General features: G+C 37.7%; 4 protein-coding genes across 6 annotated transcripts; all 4 read right to left on the reverse strand.

Annotated features, from left to right (window-relative positions):
- On the reverse strand, nucleotides 101–1,285 carry LOC107614836 (F-box/kelch-repeat protein At3g23880-like). The gene is made up of 2 exons (XM_016316967.1): nucleotides 1,045–1,285; nucleotides 101–861 (listed from the first exon to the last, which is right to left on the reverse strand). The coding sequence occupies exons 1-2, from the start codon at nucleotides 1,283–1,285 to the stop codon at nucleotides 101–103; spliced, it is 1,002 nt and encodes a 333-aa protein (XP_016172453.1).
- Nucleotides 5,036–26,519, reverse strand: LOC107616520 (F-box/kelch-repeat protein At3g23880-like). Of its 2 annotated transcripts, none has more exons than XM_021112282.1 (2): nucleotides 25,218–26,519; nucleotides 5,036–5,848 (listed from the first exon to the last, which is right to left on the reverse strand). In XM_021112282.1, exon 1 carries the CDS (start codon nucleotides 26,455–26,457, stop codon nucleotides 25,243–25,245), a length of 1,215 nt encoding a protein of 404 aa, XP_020967941.1. In that variant the 5' UTR covers nucleotides 26,458–26,519; the 3' UTR covers nucleotides 5,036–5,848; nucleotides 25,218–25,242. The 2 variants fall into 2 exon arrangements, with proteins under 2 accessions (XP_020967941.1, XP_020967940.1); XM_021112281.1 differs by lacking the exon at nucleotides 5,036–5,848 and adding an exon at nucleotides 24,550–25,059.
- On the reverse strand, nucleotides 6,997–8,232 carry LOC110266723 (F-box/kelch-repeat protein At3g23880-like). Its single transcript, XM_021111686.1, has one exon. It carries the CDS (start codon nucleotides 8,230–8,232, stop codon nucleotides 6,997–6,999), a length of 1,236 nt encoding a protein of 411 aa, XP_020967345.1.
- LOC107616522 (F-box/kelch-repeat protein At3g23880-like) lies at nucleotides 9,672–26,534 on the reverse strand. 2 transcript variants are annotated; one of them, XM_016318472.2, is made up of 2 exons: nucleotides 11,619–13,005; nucleotides 9,672–10,528 (listed from the first exon to the last, which is right to left on the reverse strand). In XM_016318472.2, the coding sequence occupies exon 1, from the start codon at nucleotides 12,865–12,867 to the stop codon at nucleotides 11,644–11,646; it is 1,224 nt and encodes a 407-aa protein (XP_016173958.1). In that variant the 5' UTR covers nucleotides 12,868–13,005; the 3' UTR covers nucleotides 9,672–10,528; nucleotides 11,619–11,643. The 2 variants fall into 2 exon arrangements, with proteins under 2 accessions (XP_016173958.1, XP_020967939.1); XM_021112280.1 differs by lacking the exon at nucleotides 9,672–10,528 and adding an exon at nucleotides 26,429–26,534 and having other exon boundaries at nucleotides 11,219–12,838.

A 26,604-nucleotide genomic window follows, 5' to 3' on the forward strand; every position in this document is an offset into this window, starting at 1 on the left:
AAAAAAAATTAAATTAATGACCAAAAAAAAAAAAACAAAAACTATAAGGAGTTGGCTAGAAACAAACCATTTAGAAGAGAGCTTATACACTAAGGTTTGATCAACCTGATTTGAGATGAGCTACTTGAAGGCCACGATATGATGGTGAAACTAAGCTTTCGTGATAAATATGGACATACAATCCAACTGAGGGAGACGCAGAAGTAGGTTCCAATACAGGAAATTTAAAGCTGCCATTATCAAAGTTATAAAGAACTATCTTTGAAGACGATGTAACTGCCATAATAACATTTTTCCAGATATACAATGGGCGTAAATGATCACCAGATAGACGCGAAGAAAGACGCGGGTGACAGGGGATGATGACGAATTTAGTCCAAGATTGAGACACTCCATACTCCTTCATTACCCATACAGACCAATGAATTTTCTCATGATTAAAACATGCAAGGCAGTTCCTCAACAAACATAACTGTGGGAAGATGGTTTTATTATACTGATTATTGAGGGGCATGGAAAACTCAGTAAAAATCTCGTTCACCAAGTTAAGGGAAAGAACCAAGAAATCTATAGTGCTATGAGAACGAATCCAGTTAAGAGTGGCGGTGCCAGGCACAAATACCCCTCTACCATCACCCTTTATGCTGCCAATTGGAATATCTTGAATGGCACTCTTGCAAGGGTTCCGACAAAATGTATAAATTCTGATTGCACATTTCGTTATCTCATGTAGAATCTCAACAAGCTTGTACTTGTCATTCACATGATCATAGCCGAAGCCGCTAGCTATTAAGAAGCCCCAATTCCCAGCGATTAGGATGCCAATCCAGTATAGGCATGGTTTCTCATGTCGCCGGAAGCCTCATGCAACCACAGCAATCCATTGCAAGAGCCAGTAATTCTGTATCTACTTTTTCCCTCGAATTGAACCGCTTCCGTAGGCTTGGAAGGATTCTCCAACAAGGATCGTACATAGAAATCTTCCAATCTTTTTGTAGGGGAAGAGCTGAGGATAGTGATAAAAAGCTCGTAGCCCGCTCATACATGGATCCGCGGCAATTGAACGTCGAACATGATCGTTGGCGAATTGGGAGCTGGAAATTAGGGTTCTCCATGAACTGCACACACTCTGTAACCGAAGAAGCGACCTCGCCGGAAGCCTCAGCAAGATTTCTCTGATGAGTTCATCTGGAAGGACTGGCAGTGGCCGCGATGACGTTACCGCTGAAGACAGCAGCCGTTTCCTGCCATTTCTGATGACTCTCAAAGGCTTCTTGTTCGTCATAACTTCAAGGGAGAGTGACTACCGAGGGACACAAACTTTTCACCTCCGAAGGCTCAGCACTATTTATTCCGTGGGCTGAGTGTCACAGAAAATTTTAGAAGGTTAGATTTAACAGTGTTTGAATAGTTTTCTGGAGTGTTTGAGAATACTCTAGATGGTTCCGGAACGTTCTAGAATGTCCTAGAAGGTCCCGGAATACCCTAGAAGGTTCTAGAAGACTCTGGAAGGTCATAGAGTATTACACTTGCAACATAGCCACATGGGAAGAATTCAAAAGGGAATTGAAAAGACAATTCTTCCCTGAGAATGTGGTTTATGAAGCAAGGAAGAAGTTGAGGGAGTTGAAGCACAAGAGTATGATTAACGACTATGTAAAGGAGTTCACTACTCTCATGCTTCAAATCCCCAACTTAGCATCAGAGGATGCATTGTTTTTTTTTTATTGATGGACTCCAACCTTGGGCAAAACAAGAACTACAAAGAAGGAATGTTAAGGATGTCGATGAGGCCATCGTGGTAGTCGAATTACTCACTGAGTTTCATAGGGGAGACTCTAAACTCAAGTCTTCCTCCAAACCTAGTTCTACTAAAGGTGGGGGAGACAAGGGGAAGAGTTTCTCAACCAAGAAGGAAGGAAAATAATCTTTAAAGAAAGAGTACATGGAAAAGAAGAAGGCTTTCGTGACCATGGATGTATCCAACTCATGAATACTGTAGAAAAGAAAGGCTTGATGTATGTCAAAGCCTTTATCAATGAAAAACCTGTCATGGCTATGATCGACATTGGTGCTACACACAACTTCATCACGCCTGATGAAGCAAGGAGGCTTGGGTTGAAGATTACCGAAAAAAATGGTTGGTTCAAACCCGTGAATACCAAGGGTGAACCCCTTAAGGGAGTAGCAAAAGGGGTTGAGATGACTCTTGGTTCTTGGAAGGGCCTTGTGGATTTCTCAGTAGCACCCATGGACGATTTTAAAATAGTCATCGGGCTCGATTTGCAAAGGAAGGCAAATATAATACCTATGTCATACTACGACGTAGTATGCGTCATGGAGAAAGGGTCTCCATGCATGGTCCCTATAGTCTCTAAAGTTGGAGGACCACCGATACTCTCCGCTATGCAACTCAAGAAAGGGTTCAAGAAGGGAGAGATTACATATTTGGCTCTACTACAAGAGGAGTCAACACTTGAAAGAGAAGACGCTCCTCCCAAAATCAAGGAAGTCCTTGAAGAAAATAAGGATGTGATGCCTCCCGAGTTGCCAAAACAACTACCACCTAGGAGGAAGGTGGACCACAAGATTGAATTGGAGTTAGGAGCAAAGCTGCCCGCCTCAACACCGTATAGAATGGCACCGCCAGAACTCGAGGAGTTGAAGAAGCAACTCAAGGATTTGCTAGATGCTGGGTTCATCCGTCCATCGAAGGCACCTTATGGCGCACCAGTCTTATTCCAAAAGAAGCATGATGGTTCATTGAGGCTATGCATCGACTATCAAAATTTTAGAAGGTTAGATTTAACAGTGTTTGAATAGTTTTCTGGAGTGTTTGAGAATACTCTAGATGGTTCCGGAACGTTCTAGAATATCCTAGAAGGTCCCGGAATACCCTAGAAGGTTCTAGAAGACTCTGGAAGGTCATAGAGTATTCTAGAAGAGTGTAGATGTATATAGAAGTATAAAGAGTGATATGGAATAATCTAGAAACATTTAGAGAGTTGTGGTAGGATAGATATTTGTAAAGAAGGTTCTGGATGATTAATCTGGACCGTTGATTAGATTTAATCCTAACCATCCATTGAGGAGGTGGATGGCTATAAATAGGGATGAGAGTTAGAGTTTGGGTGTGTGTGAATCATTTGTAACCACACTTGAGCAATAAAGTGTTCTTTCACCAAAGCTTCCTTTCTCTTGTGTTCTCTTATATTCTTAGCTTTCTTGCTAAGTATTGAGGGTTAGGCTGACTTGGTCTTAGCTCAAGAGGTTGAGTAAGTCCGAGTGCCGGCACGGTAGCGTTGGAGTGTGTCCAAGGCCGTGACATGAGTGTGCCTTTCAAAAAAAGAGTTGAATAAAATAAAATTCAAAATTCAACAATTTAACAATTAATCTCACTATTTTTTTTTTTGGAAACACATAGTGAATTAATGTCTGTATTTAAAAGAAACAAAACTCTATCTATTTAAGAAATGAGAATTAGGTTTTGAAATCGGTAGTGTGTTTCCCTATTGGAATTTTGAGCTCCAAATTATCCACCCACTTTTTTTTATAAGAAAACTATAAAATTTATACAAGGAATTTAACTTATATTAGAAAAATTAACTATTATCCGGATAATTAAGGCATATAAGAATTTTGTTATTTGAGTCTTAATCTACACAGTGACTTATTTTTAATAATCTTGTTTAAACTCTTACCTTTTTCTTTCTTTTAAGCTCTTCAGTTATGAGGACACCCACAAAAAAAAAAAGACCTCAGTTATGTGATGTGCCTATGAAAAACTGTTGTTTTAATCTTCATGAATAACGAATAATATTTAATAAATGTATATATTCTCCAAGTATTTATATGGTTATGTGGCATTGCTTAATGTTGAATATCTTTTGTCAACATGACCACTGGTACCTCAGTAAGAAACTAAGAATAAACAAAAAAGAAGAACAAACAATATTTTCTCTTGAACATAAACTCCAATCTCACCTACTATTGATCAATCTAAACTTAAGGGTAAATGTGTACCTTTCAATAATTATAGAAATTGCTCTCATTTAACTTTTCCATATCCAGCCCCACAATAGAGAGGCAACTTAGGATAAAAGTTTTAGACTCTTCTGTTTCAATAGCTAGCTTTTGAATTCTGGTTCTTTTGAGGTTTTATACGTGTAACAAATGGTGCTTTTATTGATAGTTGGTAGATGGTTACGTATGAAAAATGTTGATCAATAGAAGGTTTTGATAGACAAAAGAGTTGACTGTGATCAAGTAAAATGTCAAAGTGCAGAATGACTAGTGAAGAGACGGGAATGGATCCTCTCAATTTTTTTTTAATTTGTTGAGAGGGTAAAGTATAATCTCTCACCATTAATTTTATAAGTAGGACTAAGAGAAGGCATCGGAGAGAAAGCGTTGAAGGATTAGAGATCACACTTTACTTCCTCAATTGAAAAAAAAAATTGAAAAGATCCATCCCTGTGGAGGGACTAACCGTGATCGAGTTAAACACCACCAAATATAGTGTATCAGTATACATTTTCCTTTCTCCTAATTAATACGTATTTTACTATTTTCTCTACATTAATCTGTTTTGCCATTGCCACAACATTAGCTTTTTAGTAATTAGATGTAATGACTATTGTGTTAAGCTCAATTGCTTATCTATGATGTATCTTTTATGTGGTTAAGTTGTTTAACATTGTTCATAATGTGAATGTTTGTTCATGGTAATTTCATATCATGTAAGTTCTTCTATAATGGGGAAAACTAAATGTTCAAGAGAATTTTGGCGAAGTACAAAACAACTAAAAACATTAAGATTCCGATTCCAAACCTATCCATTGAACTTTCAAGTTCATTAGCAATATATCATTTTCTTCTACTAGCTAAGTATGTTGATTCTACGAAGGATTCTAGTTAATTATTCATCATAACAAATCAATAAAGAGGAAAAAGAATATAACTGCATTAATGGGTTTGCTTCGGTTTTCCCAATATAAGATTGATTGTTGATGATTTTGTGTCCAAAATTCAAATATCTTAATACTATAGATCATACATGTATTGTTTATTTCTTATCCAATGGACAAAACCAGTTCTAGGTATCAATCCAAAAACCAAAATGTTGAAAACCAACATGGAAGAACATAATATGAAACTGTAGTCATTAAATTATGGGATATTACAGTTTTTCTTTCTTCCCTTAATTTAACCCTAAAAATGATAACTTGTCATATAAAAATAGAACTTGATACTAGAAAAAATTAACTCTAATTGTAAATGAACACCAGGAAATGATAGTCATTCCTTAATATCCTAAATAAAGCAGAAAATTGCTGTGACATTGTGATTTAGCAATGGGAACAATCATGTCAACAGAAAGTATAGTTTTGCCGCCCTACACCAAGTTGGAAAAAACTATATAAATAAATCATTCAACTAGAATAGCTAGAAACTAAATAGCGGGGGAAAGCCTTTACCAATAGAGGAATTCACTTGGAAGAAATTGTAGACATGGGTTTTTGATGACTTTGATCCAACGCATTTCAGATGTGCTACTTAGAAGACCACAGTGTGATGGAGAAACCAAGCTTTCATGATAAACATGGAATCGCTTCGCCGCCATCGAGTGCTTAGACAAAGGAGCAACTTTCATCATGCCATCCCTGTGGCCATCAATGACAGGGAACTTAAAGTTGCCATGGTTTAAGTTATACCTAATTATTCTTGAATAAGGAGCAGCAGTCCCCAGAAGAACATCATTTTCCCAAAGATACAGAGGAATAATGTGTATGCTAAGGTACTGTGGGATCATGGCCAATTTAGTCCAAGATTCAGACACTCCATACTCCTTCATCAACCACACAGAGCAATGAGTTCTATGTTCACTGCAAATTGCAAGGTATTTCCTCAGCACACACAACTGCAGGATTTTGAAATGACAATACATATCTCTTATGATTAGGCGGGGAAACAAACTATGTGATATATTCATAAAAATATATCACTTTAAGAAATAACTTATGTCATCAGGTTAATTTCTTAGAAGTTCATATTATTCTTTGACAAGACGAGTTGGTTAAGTTTGTTAGCCGATGAAAGTTTGTAAATAATTATTCCCGAGCAGTGTTAGAGGGCTAATATAAAAAAATATGAGAGTTGGCAAAAAAGATGACAAATGCGACTGTTGGTCATAAAATAGGGTCTAGAACTACAAGGAATATCTAGATAATTAAGAATATAAAGGCTCTTTGTCTTTATGACATGGCTTATCGTTTGTTTGTTAAAATCTCGTAACAACTCTTCCATTTGTTTTAAGCTCCAATTCTTTAATACTCATTAATAACGGATAACTTATATCACCAGAGGTTGGTACCTCAGAAGTTCATATTATTTCTTTGACCACCAAGAGTGAAAACAAATGTATCAATATATCATTTTTCCCACTGCCTATATGTTGATCACTGAAAGCTGGTAATCATTTATTTATCACAAGAAATAAAAGAGAAAAATGTATTAATTTTGATTTTGTTTAGTCATAAAAGAATCATTTATGACCATGAATCCATAATTTGAAGATGCCATACGGATCATTCATGCAACAATTATCAACATATTTCATCTGGTTCAACGGGTAAAGCATCCAGTTTTGGATCCAAAGACAACAAAATTAAAAGGAAATGGTACGCATTAAATTACATATTATATTCTCTCCCTTTAATTTTACCCTAAAATAATAGGTTTAAATCTAAGGTCAGATCTTCATCGCAAGCATAAATTTACTATAAATGCAAAGGAACACTAGTAAATGATGGTTAATCCTACAAATCCAGCCTGGGCATGTGAATATGAAATTGGCAATAATCATAACAGGTAGTATAATTTTGTAAAAAACTAGATAAATAATCACTAAATTAGAAAAGCAATAAGAACAGATAAATTCTCAAAAGTCAAAACTCATAAAGAAGGCATAGGAGTTGACTAGAATCAAACTATTATTCAGAAGACAGCTTGTCGGTTAGCGTTGATTAACTGAATTTGGGATGAGCTACTTGGAAGGTCAGGTGAAACTAAGCTTTCGTGATAAATAAAGACGGACAATCCTATTGAAGGAGTAGGTTCAGGAAATTCAAAGCTACCATTATCCAAATTATACAGAACTATATTTGAAGTTGATGCAACCGCCACAAGAATATTGTTTCCCCAGATATACAATGGACGTAAATGATAATCATCTAGAAGCGCAAGTAAAGGATAATCGGGTAGACACGGAAGGCAGGGGATGATGGCCAATTTAGGCACTCCATACTCCTTCATGACCCACACGAACCAATGAGTTTTCGCATGATTAAAACAATATGCAAGGCAGTTCCTCAGCACACATAACTGTGGGAAGATGAAGGTTTTATCATCCGGATCAGTGAGAGGCAGGGAAAACTCACTAAAAGTCTCCTTCACCAAGTCAAGGGAAAGAACCACGTACTCCAGAGTGTCATGCTGACAAACCCAATTAAGAGTAGCGGTGCCAGGCACAAATACCCCTTGACGATCACCCTTTATGCTGCTATATGGGATCCCTTGAATGGCTCTATTGGAAGGGTTGCGGCAAAATGTACAAATTCTGGTTGTATGATCCCCCATGTGATTTACAATCACAACAACCTTGTACTTGTCATTCACATGATCATAGCCGAAGCCGCCAACTGAAAAGAATTCTCCACGTCCCACTGATGGGGTTGTCAATAATCCAGTACAGGGATTCCACAACCTGACACAGGTGTTGATGCCAACAACATCATACAGCAAGCACAGCAATCCATTGCAAGAGCCAATAACCGTGTAGTAACGGCTCTCCACGAAGAGAACGACTTCCGTAGGTGTGGAAGGGTTCTCGACCAAGGAGCGTAAGGAGCAATCTCCGAATCCGTTGTGGAAATAATGATGATAAGCAACTCGTGGCCCACTCAAACTTGGATCCGCGGCGGTTGAATGTTGAAGATGGTCTTTGGCGAATTGAGAGCTGGAAATTAGGGTTTTCCATGAACTGCACACTCTCCGTAAGCGAAGCAGTGATCTTGGCGGAAGCCTCAGCAAGATTTCTCTGATAAGTTCATCTGGAAGGAACGGCAGCGGCTCCGATTGCGTTACCCTCGAAGACAGCGGCCGTTTAGGGGCGTTTATGGTGACTCTTAAAGGCTTCCTCTTCCTCTCGTAATAATCATGTGGCTGCTCCATAACAACTTAAAGGGAGGTTAGCGGCGGCCACCACGGCGAAACGGTTTAGCTTCACAAATTTAGAACTTCCCAACTGCACTATAGTATAGTATCTATTTCACTCTAGAAAAGTCTAGGCCATCAGTTTTATTAAAATCTGAGTAGCATTTAGGACTTATTTTGATGAACTTTTAGAAAAAAAAAATTGTTCGAGTTATCTTTTTATTATTTAAAAGATTTTATTAAAATATAAAAGTAATTTTATATTTGAGTATTTTAATGTAAAAATATTTTTTTATTTATTAATTATGTTTGAGTATAACAATATAAAAATATTTTTTATTTATTTATTATATAAAAAATAGGCTTTTTATTTAAATAAATTAAGAGAAGAACTAAATTACTCGATTCCCCTAAATGAATTTTAAAGACGTGATTCCCCTAAATCATATAATATATAAATTGTCCTAAGCTTGTGTGTTTTAAATAATATATGAATCATGACGATTTATGCATGAAATACAATGCTCAAAAACACATAAATCATCCCAGGCCTTTGTGTTTTACAAAATGTATATAAATCGTCCTAGGCCACCATGAGTTACATTTTTTTATCCTAAAACTCATTGTCCTAGCACGATTTATGTGTAACTAGTCACCCCTCAAGACCCTAGCACGATTTATGTATTATTATGGTAAGACACATTAGGCTGGGACGATTTACATTCAAAAACACAAAGCTCATGACTATGGAATAATTTATGTGCTAAAAATTTTATAAAAACTTAAATTTATGTTACTCAAAAACACATAAATTTATATTATGCAAAATTATATATTTTAACACCTTTAGACTTTTTAAAAAAAAATTAAATTTATATATTAAAATTTAGTACTTTTTTTATTATAATTTGTTAGTATTTTTTTTAATTTAATTTAATCTTATTAATAAAATTAATAATTGAAATTATAAAAAAGTATATTTTTTTTTTAAAGTTAAAATTTAAATAGATATAATTTAAATTAAAATATTATAAATAAAAATACCCTGTTATATATAAATCGTGACAGGCTTGAGAGGATTTGCTTTAACACGTTCATAGTGCCAAGCCTTTGTCTTTTAGCTCAAAATCACGTAAATCTATAACCCTGTAACGATTTACTCCTTATTCTCCTAGGTCATTCATGCATAAATCGTTTCTGGGTAGCATGGTTAACATATTATATAATCCTCATGCTCTTGGAACGATTTATATAATAGTAGAAAGAGGATATTTACGTTTCAAAATTTGATTTAGGGGAATCCAGTAATTTTGGTATTGGTTTATTTTATTTAAGTAAAAAACCCTGATGATTTTGTGTCCAAAACTCAAATATCTTAATACTATAGATCATACATGGTATTGCTTATTTCTTATCCAATAGACAAAACCAGTTCTAAGTAATAATCCAAAAACCAAAATGTTGAAAACCAACATGGAAGAACATAATATGAAACTGTAGTCATTAAATTATGGGATATTACAGTTTCTATTTACTTTCTTCCCTTAATTTAACCGTAAAAATGATAACTTGTCATATAAAAATAGAACTTGATACTAGAAAAAATTAACTCTAATTGTAAATGAACACTATTCATTCTTTAATATCCTAAATAAAGCAGAAAAATTGCTGTGACATTGTGATTTAGCAATGGGGAACAATCATGTCAACAGAAAGTATAGTTTTGCAGCACTACACCAAGTTTGAAAAAACTATATAAACAAATCATTCAACTAGAATAGCTAGAAACTAAATAGAGCGGAAAAGCCTTTACCAATAGAGGATTTCACTTGGAAGAAATTGTAGACATGGGTTTTTTATGACTTTGATCCAACGCATTTCAGATGTGCTACTTAGAAGACCACAGTGTGATGGTGAAACCAAGCTTTCATGATAAATATGGAATCGCTTCGCCGCCATCGAGTGCTTAGACAAAGGAGCAACTTTCATCATGTCATCCCTGTGGCCATCAATGACAGGGAACTTAAAGTTGCCATGGTTTAAGTTATACCTAATTATTCTTGAATAAGGAGCTGCAGTCCCCAGAAGAACATCATTTTCCCAAAGATACAGTGGAATAACGTGTATGCTAAGGTACTGTGGGATAATGGCCAATTTAGTCCAAGATTCAGACACTCCATACTCCTTCATCAACCACACAGAGAAATGAAAGCTCTTTTTCTTTATGACATGGCTTATCGTTGTGTTTGTTAAAATCTCGTATCAACTCTTCCATTGTTAAAATCTCGTATCAACTCTTCCTCAGCACACATAACTGCAGTATTTTGAAATGACAATACATATCTCTATGATTAGGCGGGGAAAACAAACTATGTGATATATTCATAAAAATATATCATTTTAATATTCAAGAATAATAAATAACTTAAGTCATCAGGTTAATTTCTTAGAAGTTCATATTATTCTTTGACAAGACGAGTTGGTTAAGTTTGTTAGTCGATGAAAGTTTCTAAATAGTTATTCCCGAGCAGTGTTTGAGGGCTAATATAAAAAAATGAGTGTTGGCCAAAAACATGACAAATGTGACTGTTGGTCATAAGATAGGGTCTAGAACTAAAAGGGATATCTACATAATTAAGAACAGAAAAGCTCTTTTTCCTTGTGACATGGCTTTTCGACTTGTTTGTTAAAATCATCTTTTCAACTCTTCCATTTGTTTTAAGCTCCAGTTCTTCAATACTCAGCAAGAACAGATAACTTATATCACCAGGTTGGTACCTCAGAAGTTCATATTATTTCTTAGCCCACCCAGAGAGAAAACAAATGTATCAATACATCATTTTCCCACTTCCTAGTATGTTGATCATTGAAAGCTCGTAATCATTTATTTATCACAAGAAATAAAAAATAAAAAAGTATTAATTTTGATTTTGTTTAGTCATAAAAGAATCATTTATGACCATGAATCCATAATTTGAAGATGCCCATACTATGGTATGGATCATTCATGCACCAATTATCAGCATATTTCATCTGGTTCAATGGGTAAAGCATCCAGTTTTGGATCCAAAAACAACAAAATTAAAAGGAAATGGTACGCATTAAATTACATATTACATTCTCTGCCCTTAATTTTACCCTAAAATAATAGGTTTGAATCTAAGGTCAGATCTTCATAGCAAGCATAAATTTACTGTAAGCGCAAAGGAACACTAGTAAATGATGGTTAATCATACAAATCCAGCCTGACCATGTGAATATGAAATTGGCAATAATCATAACAGGTAGTATAATTTTGTAAAAAACTAGATAAATAATCACTAAATTAGAAAAGCAATAAGAACAGATAAATTCTCAAAAGTCAAAACTCATAAAGAAGGCTTAGGAGTTGACTAGAATCAAACCATTATTCAGAAGACGGCTTGTCCGTTAGGGTTTGATTAACTGAATTCGGGATGAGCTACTTGGAAGGTCAGGATCTGGTGGTGAAACTAAGCTTTCGTGATAAATAAAGACGTACAATCCTATTGAAGGAGTAGGTTTCAATACAGGAAATTCAAAGCTACCATTATCCAAATTAAACAGAACTATCTTTGAAGTTAATGCAACCGCCACAAGAATATTGTTTCCCCAGATATACAATGGACGAAAATGATAATTGGATAGACACGGATGGCAGGGGATGACGGCCAATTTAGTCCAAGATTTAGGCACTCCATACTCCTTCATAACCCACACGAACCAATGAGTTTTCTCATGATTAAAACAATATGCAAGGCAGTTCCACAGCACACATAACTGTGGGAAGATGAAGGTTTTATCATTCGGATCATTGAGGGGCAGAGAAAACTCACTAAAAGTTTCCTTCACCAAGTCAAGGGAAAAAACCAAGCAACCCAGGATGGCATGGCTACGAATCCAATTAAGAGTGGCGGTGCCAGGAACAAATACCCCTTTACCATCACCCTTTATGCTGCCAAATGGGATACCTTGAATGGCTCTCTTGGAAGGGTTGCGGCAAAATGTATAAATTCTAGTTGTATATTTCCCCGTGTGCTTTACAATCACAACAAGCTTGTACTTGTCATTCACATGATCATAGCCGAAGCCGCGAACCGATAAGAAATTCCCACATTCCACCGATGGGGCTGTCAATAATCCAGTACAGGGATTCCACAACCTGACACAGGTGTTGATGCCAACATCATTAAACAGCAAGCACAGCAATCCATTGCAAGAGCCAATAACCTTGTAGTTACGTCTCTCCTTGAAGAGAACGACTTCCGTAGGTTTGGAAGAGTTCTCGATCAAGGAGCGTAAGGAGAAATCTCCAAATCCGTAGTGGCAACTATGATGATAAGCAACTCGTGTCCCACTCAAACCTGGATCCGCGGCGGTGGAATGTTGAAGATGGTCTTTGGCGAATTGGGAGCTGGAAATTAGGGATTTCCATGAACTGCACACTCTTCGTAACCGAACCAGTGACCTTGCTGGAAGCCTCAGCAAAATTTCTCTGATGAGTTCATCCGGAAGAAACGGCAGCGGCTGCGATTGCGTTACCGTCGAAGACAGCAGCCGTTTCGGGGTGTTTATGGTGACTCTTAAAGGCTTCCTCTTCCTCTCCCTCTCATAATAATCATGTGGCTGCTCCATAACAACTTAAAGAGAGGTTAGCGGCGGCCACCACGGCGAAAAGGTTTAGCTTCACAAACTTGGAACTTCCCGATTGCACTATAGTAGAGTATCTACTTGACTATTTCCATTTCCTATTTTTTTTTTTTTCCCGTGGGCCACGTGACTAAGTGTGCCTTTCTAAAAGAGTTAAATAACCAAACAAAATTTAAAAATTAATCCCGCTATTTTTTTTTAACATAAACTGTTTTATGTTTTATTACTAAAATTTTGTCAAATATATTAAAATAATAAAAATATTTTTTTGGTAAAAAATATCTTTTTGATAAACTTAATTTCAACCAAATAAACTCAAAATGAATTATCCATCTCGAGTAAGTAAGGGCTGGGTGGATCATTCTTACTCAAAATTATTCATTATAACTCTCACGATGATCAAAACTCTATCACTTTCATATAATTCATTTGATTATGTCTCTCTTGATTTCAGTATATCGTATTATTCAACAGCAAAGTTTTAAATAAGTTTTTTCTCTACATTTTACATGTTTAAATATCTTTGATTTTTTTATTAATGGATTTGAGTCAAATTGATTCATGCACTCTACATAAATCTAGTTTCGTTTTTCTTTGAAATTTCTAATATAAAATTTGATGACAGAAAGAATTTGAATTGGATACAAAAGTTACAAGAAGAAATGATGGGTTAATTTGTGATTGTGTAGGTAAGAAAAAAGAATAATAACAACAATATTATTAAAGAGTTGATTCATTAGGAGAGCCGTGGATAGCTCCATAAAAGCTAAGGCAGTTCAAAAAACCAAACTAGTAAACTTTGATCTGAGTTTTTAGTTTGATTTTTTGAAAAGAACTCTAATTATGGTAGCAGTTCAGATCATATTTAAAGTGATAGTTCTCATATTTAAATGCATAAAAAAAAATGAAATCTATTAACTTTATTTTATGCTCATATATCATTAGAACTTATAAAATTTTTGAGTGTTTGAAGAATTCACAGCTAACTTAACTTGTTTTCAATTTTGTATATATTCATATATTTGAGACATCAACGAGACTCTCACTTTGTGAATTACTTTTCTTTTTGTTATATTAGTAAAAAAGAAAAAAATATGCAGCCCATGCTTTAGAAAAGCTTTTTTAATAGACAATATTTTGTATGCATCTGCAATATAATATTTTACGTGTAATTAACTGTGCAAATAAAGATGATAATAAATAATTATTTTGGGACTCAAAAAGTACATATTTTGACAAAATAGATCTCCAGTATTCCAGTAACAACAAAATATTCTTGAATAATAGTTTTGTTTGACAAGACAATTTATATATTTGGTCAACTTTTAACTTAATCAACTAGTCACCAAAATAAAAACTTAATCAACTATTTTTTAATGGAATTATTACTTTAATTTTACTACAATTTATATCATCTTCATCTTCAGGGTTAAATTAGAGGTGATTGCTATCATATCTAAAATTATTTGTCTAACTTATTAAAAATAGTTAAAAATTAATATTTAATTTAAAAATATAAAAAATAATTATTAGATATTCAAAATTTATTATAAAAAATAAATTAAACACTAAATTATAGGTACCATAGAATTCACTTAAATTACAATGTAAGTGCAAAGGAATACTAGTAAATGATGGATTGATGGTCATTCTTACAAGTCCAGCATCCGTATGTGAATATGAAGTATGAAATAGGAAATAATCATTACAGTAAATTAATATTTAAAAATTAGATAAATAAATCACTAATTTAAAAAAAATATCATGTTATTATTTAACCATTAATATTTAAAAGTATAAACTAAAAATATGTTATTAAACTATTAAACCAAAAAAAATAAATTAATAACTAAAAATAATGACAAAAAAATAAATTATAAGGAGTTGACCAGAAACAAACCATTTAGAAGAGAACTCCTACACTAGGATTTGATCAACCTAAATTGAGATGAGCTACTTCGAAGGTTACGATATGATGGTGAAACTAAGCTTTCGTGATAAATAAGGACATACAATCCAATTGAGGAAGACGAATAAGTAGGTTCCAATACATGAAATTCAAAGCTGTCATTATCTAAGTTATAAAGAACTATTTTTGAATACGATGCAACTGCCATAATAACATTTCCCCAGATATACAATGGGCATAAATGATCACCAGATAGACGCGAAGATAGACACTGGTGACAAGGGATGATGGCCAATTTAATTCAAGATTGAAGCACTCCATACTCCTTCATCACCCATACAGACCAATGAATTTTCTCATGATTAAAACAACATGCAAGGCAGTTTCTCAGCAAACATAACTGTTGGAAGATGGTTTTATTATACTGATTATTAAGAGGCAGAGAAAACCAAGTAAAAGTCTCGTTCACCAAGTCAAGGTAAAAAACCAAGAAATTCAGGGTGCTCTGGGGACGAATCCAGTTAAGAGTGGCGGTGGTGTCAGGAAAAAATACCCCTCTACCATCACCCTTTATGCTGCTAATTGGGATATTTTTTAGAAGACTCCCCTCAACTCTTTGGGTTCATCCCTGAAAGTTGAGGAGTTAGAGGGGAGAATTTTCTTATATCAAGAAGAGAAAAAGCGGTTGAAGATAGAGGTTGCCGAGTTGAAGGAGGAGAGGGATTGTCTTCGGAAGAGGGAGAAGAAGTTAATGGGCCAGTGTGCCATGGCGGAGGGCCTGAAGGAGAAGGCGGAGCAGAGCTATATGAGTTTGTTTGAGGATCATGTGGACCTGAAGAAGGAGATAGCGAGGTGTCGGCAGGCCTATTTGGATCTGGAGGACTCCATTGCTGAGGCATCCAAGGAGGCCTGGAGGATCTTCAAGGAACATGTCGGGGTTATTGCTCCAGACCTGGATCTTTCTCCTCTAGATCCTGATAAGATTGTGGTTGATGGGGCTATCGTTTCTCCTCCCCGACCTGTTTCCGAATCCGAGCTGAAGACTCGGGAGCAGAGGATAATGGAATCCCCTCCCCAACCAGAAGATGCCTCGAGTTCTTCAAAGGCTCCTGAGAAGGGTCCCGATCAGCTTGCTCCGTCTTCCATTGGTGCTGCTCCGACTTCTCTTCCTGATCCTGACGGTGCTCCGACTTTCCTCCCTGGCTCTGGTGGCGATCCGACTACTCTCCCTAGCTCTAGTGATGATAACTTTCCTTCGTCTAACTAAAATTATTATGGCTATATGGGGGCCCGGCCTGTGGGTCTCCCCGTTTTTTAAACAATTTTTCTTTTATATTGCTGTGGTGGTACTTTGCTTACATTTCTTTCGGCCTTTTATGGCCACAAACAAAATATCTAAAAATACCATTTTTTGGATAAGGTTTTAGGTTATCTTTGTGTTGGCCTGCATGCTTTCTGTTTAGGTTTTGAAAACCTTTTTTTTTTAATCTTTTTCTTTGAAAAAGCTTTTACCTGGGCTGACTGTCCTGTCCTTTCTCTAAGTTATCTTGAACTTTTCTCAAAATTTTGGGACAGTTTTCGCCTTTGGTTTTTCGATGGGTTTACTTATCTCTTTTTGATATTCCTCGTACTCAATTTTGCTTTTATTGAGTTTTCGTAACTTAGGCTATTTTTGTGATACATTTCGTTCTTCCTCGGTTTTTCGACTTGTTAGTCGGCTACTTTCCGAGTTCTTTTACGATCTACTTTTATAACCTCTTTACACCGACTTGTACCTCGTCGTTTTATCCTGACGACCATCTAGGTCGGTTCATAGGATTTTCACGCTTTGTCGAGCTTAAGTCGGCGCGTTTCGTAGGAAGAGTAAAAAAGTGAGAAGGAATCTATAAGAGGTATTGTAAAAAAATCTTTATTTATTTGCAAAGGTACTTTACTGCTACTAAGGGTTTTTGATAGTTTGCCATCCCTTAGCCTCCACTTTGATGCCTCGTTAAAAACCCCCCTCCAGGAAAAACCCTTACTTTGGGGAGAAAACCATGAAGTTGGGAAAAGGGTACATCAGGGAGTGGAGTTTGCTTTTAACTATAGTACCTTTTTCATGTTACAAGCATGCCACGACCTGGGTAGCTCGGTGCCGTTTAAATCGGTCACCTTATAATAGCCTTTTCCTAAGACCTCCCTAATTTTGTATGGTCCCTTCCAATTAGCGGCGAGCTTTTCCTCCCCAGTTTTGTTGACTCCAATATCATTTCTGATTAAAACCAAGTCGTCTGGGGTAAAGCTTCTTCGAATGACTTTTTTATTGTATCTGGTAGTCATTCTTTGTTTCAATGCTGCTTCTCTTATCTGGGCTTGCTCTTGGATTTCAGGGAGCAGTTCAAGTTCCTCTTTGTGCCCCTGTATGTTCCCGACCTCGTTGTAGAAGATCACCCTTGGGCTTTGCTCGTCGATTTCTACTGGTATCATGGCTTCTACGCCATAGGCAAGTCGGAAGGGTGTTTCCCCTGTGGCAGACTGAGGCGTCGTCCGATAAGCCCATAATACTTGGGGGAGTTCTTCAGTCCAAGCTCCCTTTGCATCTTGCAGCATTTTCTTTAACTCGGCCAGTATAACTTTGTTGGCTGCCTCGGCTTGTCCGTTTGCTTGTGGATGTTCTATCGAGGTGAATTGGTGTTTGATCTTCATACTGGCTACTAGGTTTCTGAAGATTGAGTCGGTGAACTGGGTGTCATTACCCGTGGTGATGGAGTGAGGTACTCCATACCTTGTGATAATGTTTTTGTAGAAAAATTTTCGACTTCTCTAAGCGGTGATGGTGGCTAAAGGTTCTGCTTTTATCCACTTCGTGAAGTAGTCTACTCCCACTATTAAGTACTTTACTTGTCCTGGAGCTTGGGGAAAAGGTCCTAACAGGTCCAATCCCCATTTAGCAAAAGGCCATGGAGAAGTTATACTTATGAGCTCCTCGGGGGGAGCAATGTGGAAGTTTGCATGCATTTGACATGGTTGACATCTCTTCACGAACTCGGTGGCCTCTTTTTGCAATGTCGGCCAGTAGAAGCCGGCTCGGATGACTTTTCTATCCAGGGACCTTGCTCCGAGATGATTTCCGTAGATACCATTGTGGACCTCTTCCAAGACTTCTGTCGTCCTTGAGGTTGGGACGCACTTCAACAAAGGTGTCGATACTCCTCTTTTGTAAAGAATATTTTTCACCAAAGTGTAGCTTCCTTCCGGATTTTCTTAGCTTTTTTTTCCTCTTTGGGTAGGATGTCAAATTTTAGATATTCAATCAAGGGATTCATCCACCCGAGGTCTAATCCGGAAACTTCGAGAACGTCTTGTTTAACCTCTGTTTTTGCTACAGAGGGTTCTTGGAGAGTTTCTTGGATCAGGCTTCTATTATTCCCCCCTGGTTTGGTACTTGCTAGCTTGGAGAGGGCGTCTACTCTGCTGTTGAGATCTCGAGTTATATGCTTGATCTCGGTTTCTGCAAAGCGCCTAAAGTGCTCCAAGGTTTTGTCCAAGTACCTCTTCATGTTGGGGTCTTTAGCCTGATACTCTCCATTTATCTGAGAGGTCACCACCTGAGAGTCGCTGTATACTACGACTTTTGTCGCACCGACTTCTTCTGCCAGCTTTAGTCCTGCAATCAAGGCTTCATATTCTGCCTGGTTATTAGAAGCTGGAAAGTCAAACTTTAGGGAGACTTCTATTTGAGTTCCCCCTTCGTTGGCCAGTATTATGCCCGCACCGCTTCCTACTTTATTTGAGGATCCATCTACGTATAACTCCCATGTAGTGGATTCTTCCTCTTGGTTTCCTGCATATTCTGCTACGAAGTCGGTGAGGCACTGGGCTTTTATTGCTGTCCAAGTTTCATATTTTACGTCAAACTCGGATAGTTCTATAGCCCATTGAACCATTCTTCCCGCAATATCCGTCTTCTGGAGGATTTGCTTCATGGGTTGGTTCGTTCGGGCTCTTATTTTGTGAGCTTGAAAATAAGGTCGTAACCTTCGACAGGCTACAATCAAAGCGTACGCAAACTTCTCGAGGATGTGATACCTTAGTTCAGGGCCTTGTAGAACTTTGCTGGTGAAGTATACAGGATACTGCCCGACCTCATCTTCCCATATTAGAGCTGATGCTACAGCTTTGTCTGCTACGGACAAATACAAGACGAGCTCTTCTCCCATTATAGGTCGGGTCAAAATTGGAGGTTGGCTTAAAAACCTTTTGAACTCCTGGAATGCTTCTTCGCACTCTGGAGTCCATTCGAATTGGCATCCTTTTCCTAGTAAAGAGAACAGTGGAAGGGATCTTAATGCTGATCCTGCCAAGAACCTGGAGAGGGCAGCAAGTTGGCCATTCAATTGTTGAACCTCTCTTAGTCAAGTCGGGCTTTTCATTTCTAGGATGGCTTTGCACTTGTCGGGATTTGCTTCGATCCCCCTTTGCGTTAGCATAAATCCCAAAAATTTTTCAGCCTCCACCGTGAATGTGCATTTTGCAGGATTTAGCCTCATCCCATGTAACCTTATGGTGTTGAAGACTTGCGAGAGGTTTGTGAAGAGGTCAGTCTCCTCCCTGGTTTTCACCAGCATGTCGTCTATGTAAACTTCCATTAGGTTCCCGAGGTGGGGAGCAAATACCTTATTCATCATCCTTTGGTATGTGGCCCCGGCATTTTTTAATCCAAAAGGCATGACCACGTAGCAGTAGTTTGCTCTAGGCGTGATGAATGATGTTTTTTCCTGATCTGACTTATACATCAGGATTTGATTGTATCCCTGAGCTGGAGTCTACTAGAGTATCAATGCTTGGAAGTGGATATGGGTCTTTGGGACACGCCTTATTCATGTCGGTATAGTCAACGCACATCCTCCACTTGCCGTTTTGCTTTTTGACTAGTACTACGTTTGCTATCCATGTCGGATACTTGACCTCCCTGATGAAGCCGGCCTCTAAGAGCGCTTGTACTTGCTCTTCCACCACTTGAGCCCGTTATGGACTGAGCTTACGCCTTCGTTGCTATACAGGTCGCGACCTGGGATATACTGAGAGCCTGTGGGACATGAGCTCGGGATCTATCCCTGGCATGTCGGAGGCTTTCTAGGCAAAGAGGTCGGAATTATCTTGTAAGAGCTTTGTCAGCCTTTGCTTTAGGTTTTCCTCTAGGCTGGCTCCTATGTTGGTATTTTTTCTACCTCCTCGCCGACCTGAATTTCTTCGGTTTTTCCCGGTTGCGGCTGCAACTCTTTTTTGGATCTTGCTCTGCTTAGCTCTATGGTGTGGACTTCCTTGCCCTTTCCTCTCAGGTTCAGGCTTTCATTGTAGTATTTTCTCGCCAATTTCTGGTCTCTTCGTACCGTTGCTATCCCCTCAAGTGTTGGGAATTTCATGCAAAGGTGAGGGGTGGACACCACTGCTCCAAGCCGATTTAGGGTAGTCCTGCCGATCAAGGCATTATATGCGGACCCAACGTCGACGGCTATAAAGTCTATGCTCAGAGTTTTGGATTTTTCTCCCTTTCCAAAAGTCGTGTGAAGGGGTATGAATCCTAGTGGTTTTATTGGCGTGTCACCTAACCCATACAGAGTATCAGGGTAAGCTTTTAACTCCTTTTCATCCAACCCTAGCTTGTCGAATGCTGGTTTGAAGAGGATGTCAGCTAAACTCCCCTAGTCTACTAGAGTTCTGTGAAGATGGGCATTAGCCAGGATCATGGTTATCACCACTGGATCGTCGCGTCCAGGGATTACCCCCTGCCTATCTTCTTTGGTGAATGAGATGGTTGGGAGGTCGGGCGTTTCGTTCCCGACCTGGTAGACTCGCTTTAGATGTCTTTTGCGGGATGATTTAGTGAGTCCCCCTCCTGTAAATCCCCCTGAGATCATATGTATATGTCTTTCTGGGGTTTGTGGTGGTGGGACTCTTCGGTCCCCGTCGTCTCGCTTTCTCTTGCCATGATTGTCCGACCTTTCTATGAGATATTTGTCAAGTCGACCTTCCCTGGCCAACTTTTCTATCACATTTTTAAGGTTGTAGCAATCGTTCGTCGAGTGACCATACATCTTATGGTACTCACAGTAATCGCCGCGGCTCCCCCCCCCCTTTTTATTTTTAACGGGCCTAGGGGTGGTAGTCTTTCAGTATGACAGATTTTCCTGTATACATCAACTAGGGAAACTTTTAGAAGAGTATAAGAGTGATATCTTCTTGGCCTTTCGAGACTGACCTCCTCTTTTTTCTTGGGCTCTCTTTCTTTCTCTTTTGATGAGTGAGGGTGCCCCGGTCGCCAGTTTGGCTCTCGCAATCTAGCATTTTCCTCCATGTTGATGTACTTCTCAGCTCTTTCCTATACATCACTCAAGGAGGTCGGGTGCTTTTTTGATATGGACTGGGAGAAAGAGCCTTCCGTGAGTCCATTTACTAGGCCCATTATTACTGCTTCTGTGGGCAGGTCCTGGATCTCCAGGCACACTTTATTGAACCTTTCCATGTAGTCTCTTAAAGGTTCTCCTGCCTCCTGTTTTACGCCTAGGAGGCTCGGTGCGTGCTTTACTTTGTCCTTCTGGATGGAGAACCACATCAGAAATTTGCGCAAGAGGTCGTCGAAGCTACTCACCGACCTTGGGGGAAGACCGTCGAACCACTTCATCGCCGCTTTCGTCAAAGTGGTCGGGAAAGCTTTGCAGCGAGTGGCGTCAGAAGCGTCGGCCAAATACATCCGAATTTTAAAATTGCTCAAATGATGTTTTGGGTCTATGGTCCCATCATAAAGGTCCATGTCAGGAATTTTGAAGTTCCTTGAAACTTTTGCTCTCATTATGTCTTCACTGAACGGGTCCTCTCCTCCCAAGGGCGAATCTTCTTGGTCGTTACGAGAATTCAGACTTTTAAGGGAAGATTCTAATTTCAGGAGTTTTTCCTCTAACTCCTTTCGTCACTCTATCTCCTCTCTCAAATTCTTCTTTTCCTCTCGTTGTCATTCTAATTCCTGTTCCAGCTGCTCCAACCGCCCTTGGTGGCCGTGGACCAGTCCCATTAGCTCAGCTGCGTGGGGTGGTCCTTCTTTTCCTGATTCGCGTTTCTCCGAAGAGTTTACCTTTGGGTTTTGAAACCCAGATGTACCTTCTCTGTGTTGTTCGTCCACTTCGTGATGGAGGGTCATATCTGCGTCATTATTTTTGGTGTTCAGATTTTCTTGTTCTGAATCAGTCGTGGCGTGGCCATCTTCAGGTGAATTGTCCGCCATCAAAGGGTGATCTCTCGGGTCTCCGGCAACGGCGCCAATGTTACGTTGGGTAACCGGAGATTAAGGAGCTGGACTCGTTGGATTGGCCCAATCGTCTGAGGATGGGAGCCCCCGAGCAGGTTTGTGTTCTTGGGCCTCCGCCCGACTTGTGTGTGTAAGAAAAATGGAGGGTGGTACCTGCAAAGACACTCTGATGCCCAAGTCAACAAGGGTCTAAGCAAGTTTAGAGAGTATTGGGACTTAAAGATACATGAGGGGTGTCAGTGTATTTATAGTGGTGAACCAATAACTACCGTTGAAGTAGTTCCATCTTTTAAGGAGGATAACCGTCCCTTTATCTTAGAGAAGTTGGGATATGACTCCTGGAAGTGGGTTGAGAGATTCTAGGAGCAGTTACCTATTTGAATAAGGGTTATCTGCCAACTAATCTTCATTCCTGACTTCTTTGGAGTGAGTCGTGGTAAGAACCGACTTCTTGAGGAATGTTGGTGTAGAATGAGGGTCAATTCTTTGGATTGAGCCTCTCATTTGAACCAAGGTCTTAGCGTTGGGGCAGGACATGAACAAGGACTAAGAGAAGGCATAAAAGAGAAAGTATTGAAGAATTAGAAATTACACTTTACTTTCTTAATTGAAAAAAAAATTGAAAAAATCCATTCCCGTAGAGAAACTAACCATGATCGAGTTAAGCACCGCCAAATATAGTGTATCAGTATACATTTTCCTTTCTCCTAATTAATATGTATTTTACTATTTTCTCTACATAAATCTGTTTTGCCATTGGCACATTAGCTTTTTAGTAATTAAATGTAATGACTATAGTGTTAAGCTCAATTGCTAATCTATGATGTATCTTTTATGTGGTTAAGTTATTTAACATTGTTCATAATGTGAATGTTCATTCATGGTAATTTCATATCATGTAAATTCTTTTATAACGGGAAAAATTAAAAGCTTTTTTTATTTAAATAAATTAATAGGAGAATCAAATTACTCGATTCTCTAAATGAATTTTTAAAATATGATTTTCCTAAATTATATAATATATAAATCGTTTTAGACTTTTGTGTTTTAAATAATATACGAATCATGTTATTTTGGGACGATTTATGCATGAAATACATTGCTCAAAAACACATAAATCATTCCAGACCTTTATGTATTACAAAATGTATATAAATCGTTCTAGGTCACCATAAGTTACGATTTTTACCCTAAAGCTCATTATTCTAGTACGATTTATGTGTAACTAGTCACCCTCAAGATCCTAGCACAATTTATGTGTTACTAAGATAAAGCACATTAGACTGGGACGATTTACATTAAAAAACACAACTCATGACCATGGAACAATTTATGTACTAAAAGAGGCTATAAATAAACGAAAACAATGTATATCGAGCCATAGTTAAGTTGAGAATTTTGGGAAAATGACTGGGAGTATGTTTTTGCTAGTTTATTACCAAGAAAAAAATTAATGAAAACACAAGTGATGAGGTCTAATGTTCAGTAGTAAAAAGCAGGTTGGAATACTTCAACGAGTTTAGAAGATTTACGAAATAGTATATTATAGAAGTAAATAAAATTACAATAAAAAATAAATAAAATTCATATGAATAAAACCAAATAAAAATTTTATATATAACATATTTACTTTTTATTGTAATTTTATTTACTTCTATAATATACTATTTCGTAAATCCTCTAAACTCGTTGAAGAATTTACTTGCTTTTTACTACTGAACGTTACACCCTCACCTTTTCATTAATTTTTTTCTGGTAATGAACTACAAAAACACATTTTCAGCCATCTTCTTAAAACTCTCAACTTAACTATGGATGTATATTCATGGTTTTCCTTTATTTATAATCTCTTTTAGCACATAAATTATTCCATGGTTATGAGTTTTGTGTTTTTGAATGTAAATCGTCCCAGCCTAATGTGTCTTACCATAGTAACACATAAATTCGTGCTAGGGTCTTGAGGGGTGACTAATTACACATAAATCGTGCTAGGACAATGAGCTTTAGGATAAAAAAACACAACTCATGATAGCTTAGGACGATTTATATGCATTTTGTAAAACACAAAGGCCTGGGACGATTTATGTGTTTTTGAACAATGCATTTCATGCATAAATCGTCCCACGGTAAGAAAAATCACGTTTTCGAAATCTATTTAGGAAAATCGAGTAATTTGGTTCTTCTATTAATTTATTTAAATAAAAAACCCAAAACTAAATGTTCAAGAGAATTTTGAAGAAGTACAAAACAACTAAAAACATTAAGATTCCGATTCCAAGTCTATCCATTGAACTTTCAAGCTCATTAGCAATGTATCATTTTCTTCTACTAGCTAAGTATGTTGATTCTACGAAGGATTCAAGTTATTATTCATCATAACAAGGGAAAAAGAATATAACTGCATTAATGGGTTTGCTTCGGTTTTACCAGTATAAGATTGATTGATGATGATTTTGTGCCCAAAATTCAAATATCTTAATACTATAGATCATACATGTATTGTTTATTTCTTATCCAATGGACAAAACCAGTTCTAGGTATCAATCCAAAAACCAAAATGTTGAAAACCAACATGGAAGAACATAATATGAAACTGTAGTCATTAAATTATGGGATATTACAGTTTCGATTTTCTTTCTTCCCTTAATTTAACCCTAAAAATGATAACTTGTCATATAAAAATAGAATTTGATACTAGAAAAAATTAACTCTAATTGTAAAAGAACACCAGTAAATGATAGTCATTCATTAATATCCTAAATAAAGCAGAAAAATTGCTGTGACATTGTGATTTAGCAATGGGGAACAATCATGTCAGCAGAAAGTATAGTTTTACAGCCCTACACCAAGTCTGAAAAAACTATATAAATAAATCATTCAACTAGAAGAATAGCTAGAAACTAAATAGCGGGGGGAAGCCATTACCAATAGAGGAATTCACTTGGAAGAGGTTGTAGACATGGGTTAATCCTACAAATCCAGCCTGGGCATGTGAATATGAAATTGGCAATAATCATAACAGGTAGTATACTTTTGTAAAAAACTAGATAAATAATCACTAAACTAGAAAAGCAATAAGAACAGATAAATTCTCAAAGTCAAAACTCATAAAGAAGGCATAGGAGTTGACTAGAATCAAACCATTATTCAGAAGACAGCTTGTCCGTTAGCGTTTGATTAACTGAATTTGGGATGAGCTAATTGGAAGGACAGGATATGGTGGTGAAACTAAGCTTTCGTGATAAATAAAGACGGACCATCTTATTGAAGGAGTAGGTTTCAATACAGGAAATTCAAAGCTACCATTATCCAAATTAAACAGAACTATCTTTGAAGTTAATGCAACCGCCACAAGAATATTGTTTCCCCAGATATACAATGGACGAAAACAATAATTGGATAGACGCGGATGGCAGGGGATGATGGCCAATTTAGTCCAAGATTTAGGCACTCCATACTCCTTCATGACCCACACGAACCAATGAGTCTCATGATTAAAACAATATGCAAGGCAGTTCCTCAGCACACATAACCGTAGGAAGATATAGGTTTTATCATCCGGATCATTGAGGGGCAGAGAAAACTCACTAAAAGTCTCTTTCACCAAGTCAAGGGAAAAAACCAAGCAACCCAGGATGGCATCCCTACGAATCCAATTAAGAGTGGCTGTGCCTGGCACAAATACCCCTTTACCATCACCATTTATGCTGCGAAATGGGATACCTTGAATGGCTCTCTTGGAAGGGTTGCTGCAAAATGTATAAATTCTAGTTGTATATTTCCGCCTCTGCTTTACAATCACAACAAGCTTGTACTTGTCATTCACATGATCATAGCCGAAGCCGCGATCCGATAAGAAATCCCCACATTCCACCGATGGGGTTGTCAATAATCCAGTACAGGGATTCCACAACCTGACACAGGTGTTGATGCCAGCATCATTAAACAGCAAGCACAGCAATCCATTGCAAGAGCCAATAACCTTGTAGTTACGTCTCTCCTCGAAGAGAACGACTTCCGTGGGTTTGGAAGAGTTCTCGATCAAGGAGCGTAAGGAGAAATCTCCAAATCCGTAGTGGCAAAAATGATGATAAGCAACTCGTGGCCCACTCAAACTTGGATCCGCGGCGGTTGAGTGTTGAAGATGGTCTTTGGCGAATTGGGAGCTGGAAATTAGGGATTTCCATGAACTGCACACTCTTCGTAACCGAAGCAGTGACCTTGCTGGAAGCCTCAGCAAAATTTCTCTGATGAGTTCATCCGGAAGAAACGGCAGCGACTGCGATTGCGTTACCGTCAAAGACAGCAGCCGTTTCGGGGCGTTTATGGTGACTCTTAAAGGCATCCTCTTCCTCTCGTAATAATCATGTGGCTGCTCCATAACAACTTAAAGAGAGGTTAGCGGCGGCCACGACGGCGAAAAGGATTAGCTTCACAAACTTGGAACTTCCCGACTGCACTGTTGTAGAGTATCTACTTGACTATCTCAATTTCCTATTTCGTTTTCGAGAAAGGTTATTTATACACC

Source organism: Arachis ipaensis, chromosome B09, assembly GCF_000816755.2.
Source record: "Arachis ipaensis cultivar K30076 chromosome B09, Araip1.1, whole genome shotgun sequence".
NCBI classification, from domain to species: domain Eukaryota; kingdom Viridiplantae; phylum Streptophyta; class Magnoliopsida; order Fabales; family Fabaceae; genus Arachis; species Arachis ipaensis.

Excerpts from the sequence above, each read along its gene's own strand:
- LOC110266723 (XM_021111686.1), bottom strand. The coding sequence starts at position 8,232 with ATGGAGCAGCCACATGATTATTACGAGAGGAAGAGGAAGCCTTTAAGA.
- LOC107616520 (XM_021112282.1), bottom strand. The coding sequence starts at position 26,457 with ATGGAGCAGCCACATGATTATTACGAGAGGAAGAGGATGCCTTTAAGA.
- LOC107614836 (XM_016316967.1), bottom strand. The coding sequence starts at position 1,285 with ATGACGAACAAGAAGCCTTTGAGAGTCATCAGAAATGGCAGGAAACGG. Across the intron at positions 862-1,044 it reads TTCAATTGCCGCGGATCCAT|GCTTCCGGCGACATGAGAAA; the intron begins GTATGAGCGGGC and ends TGGTTGCATGAG.
- LOC107616522 (XM_016318472.2), bottom strand. The coding sequence starts at position 12,867 with ATGGAGCAGCCACATGATTATTATGAGAGGGAGAGGAAGAGGAAGCCT.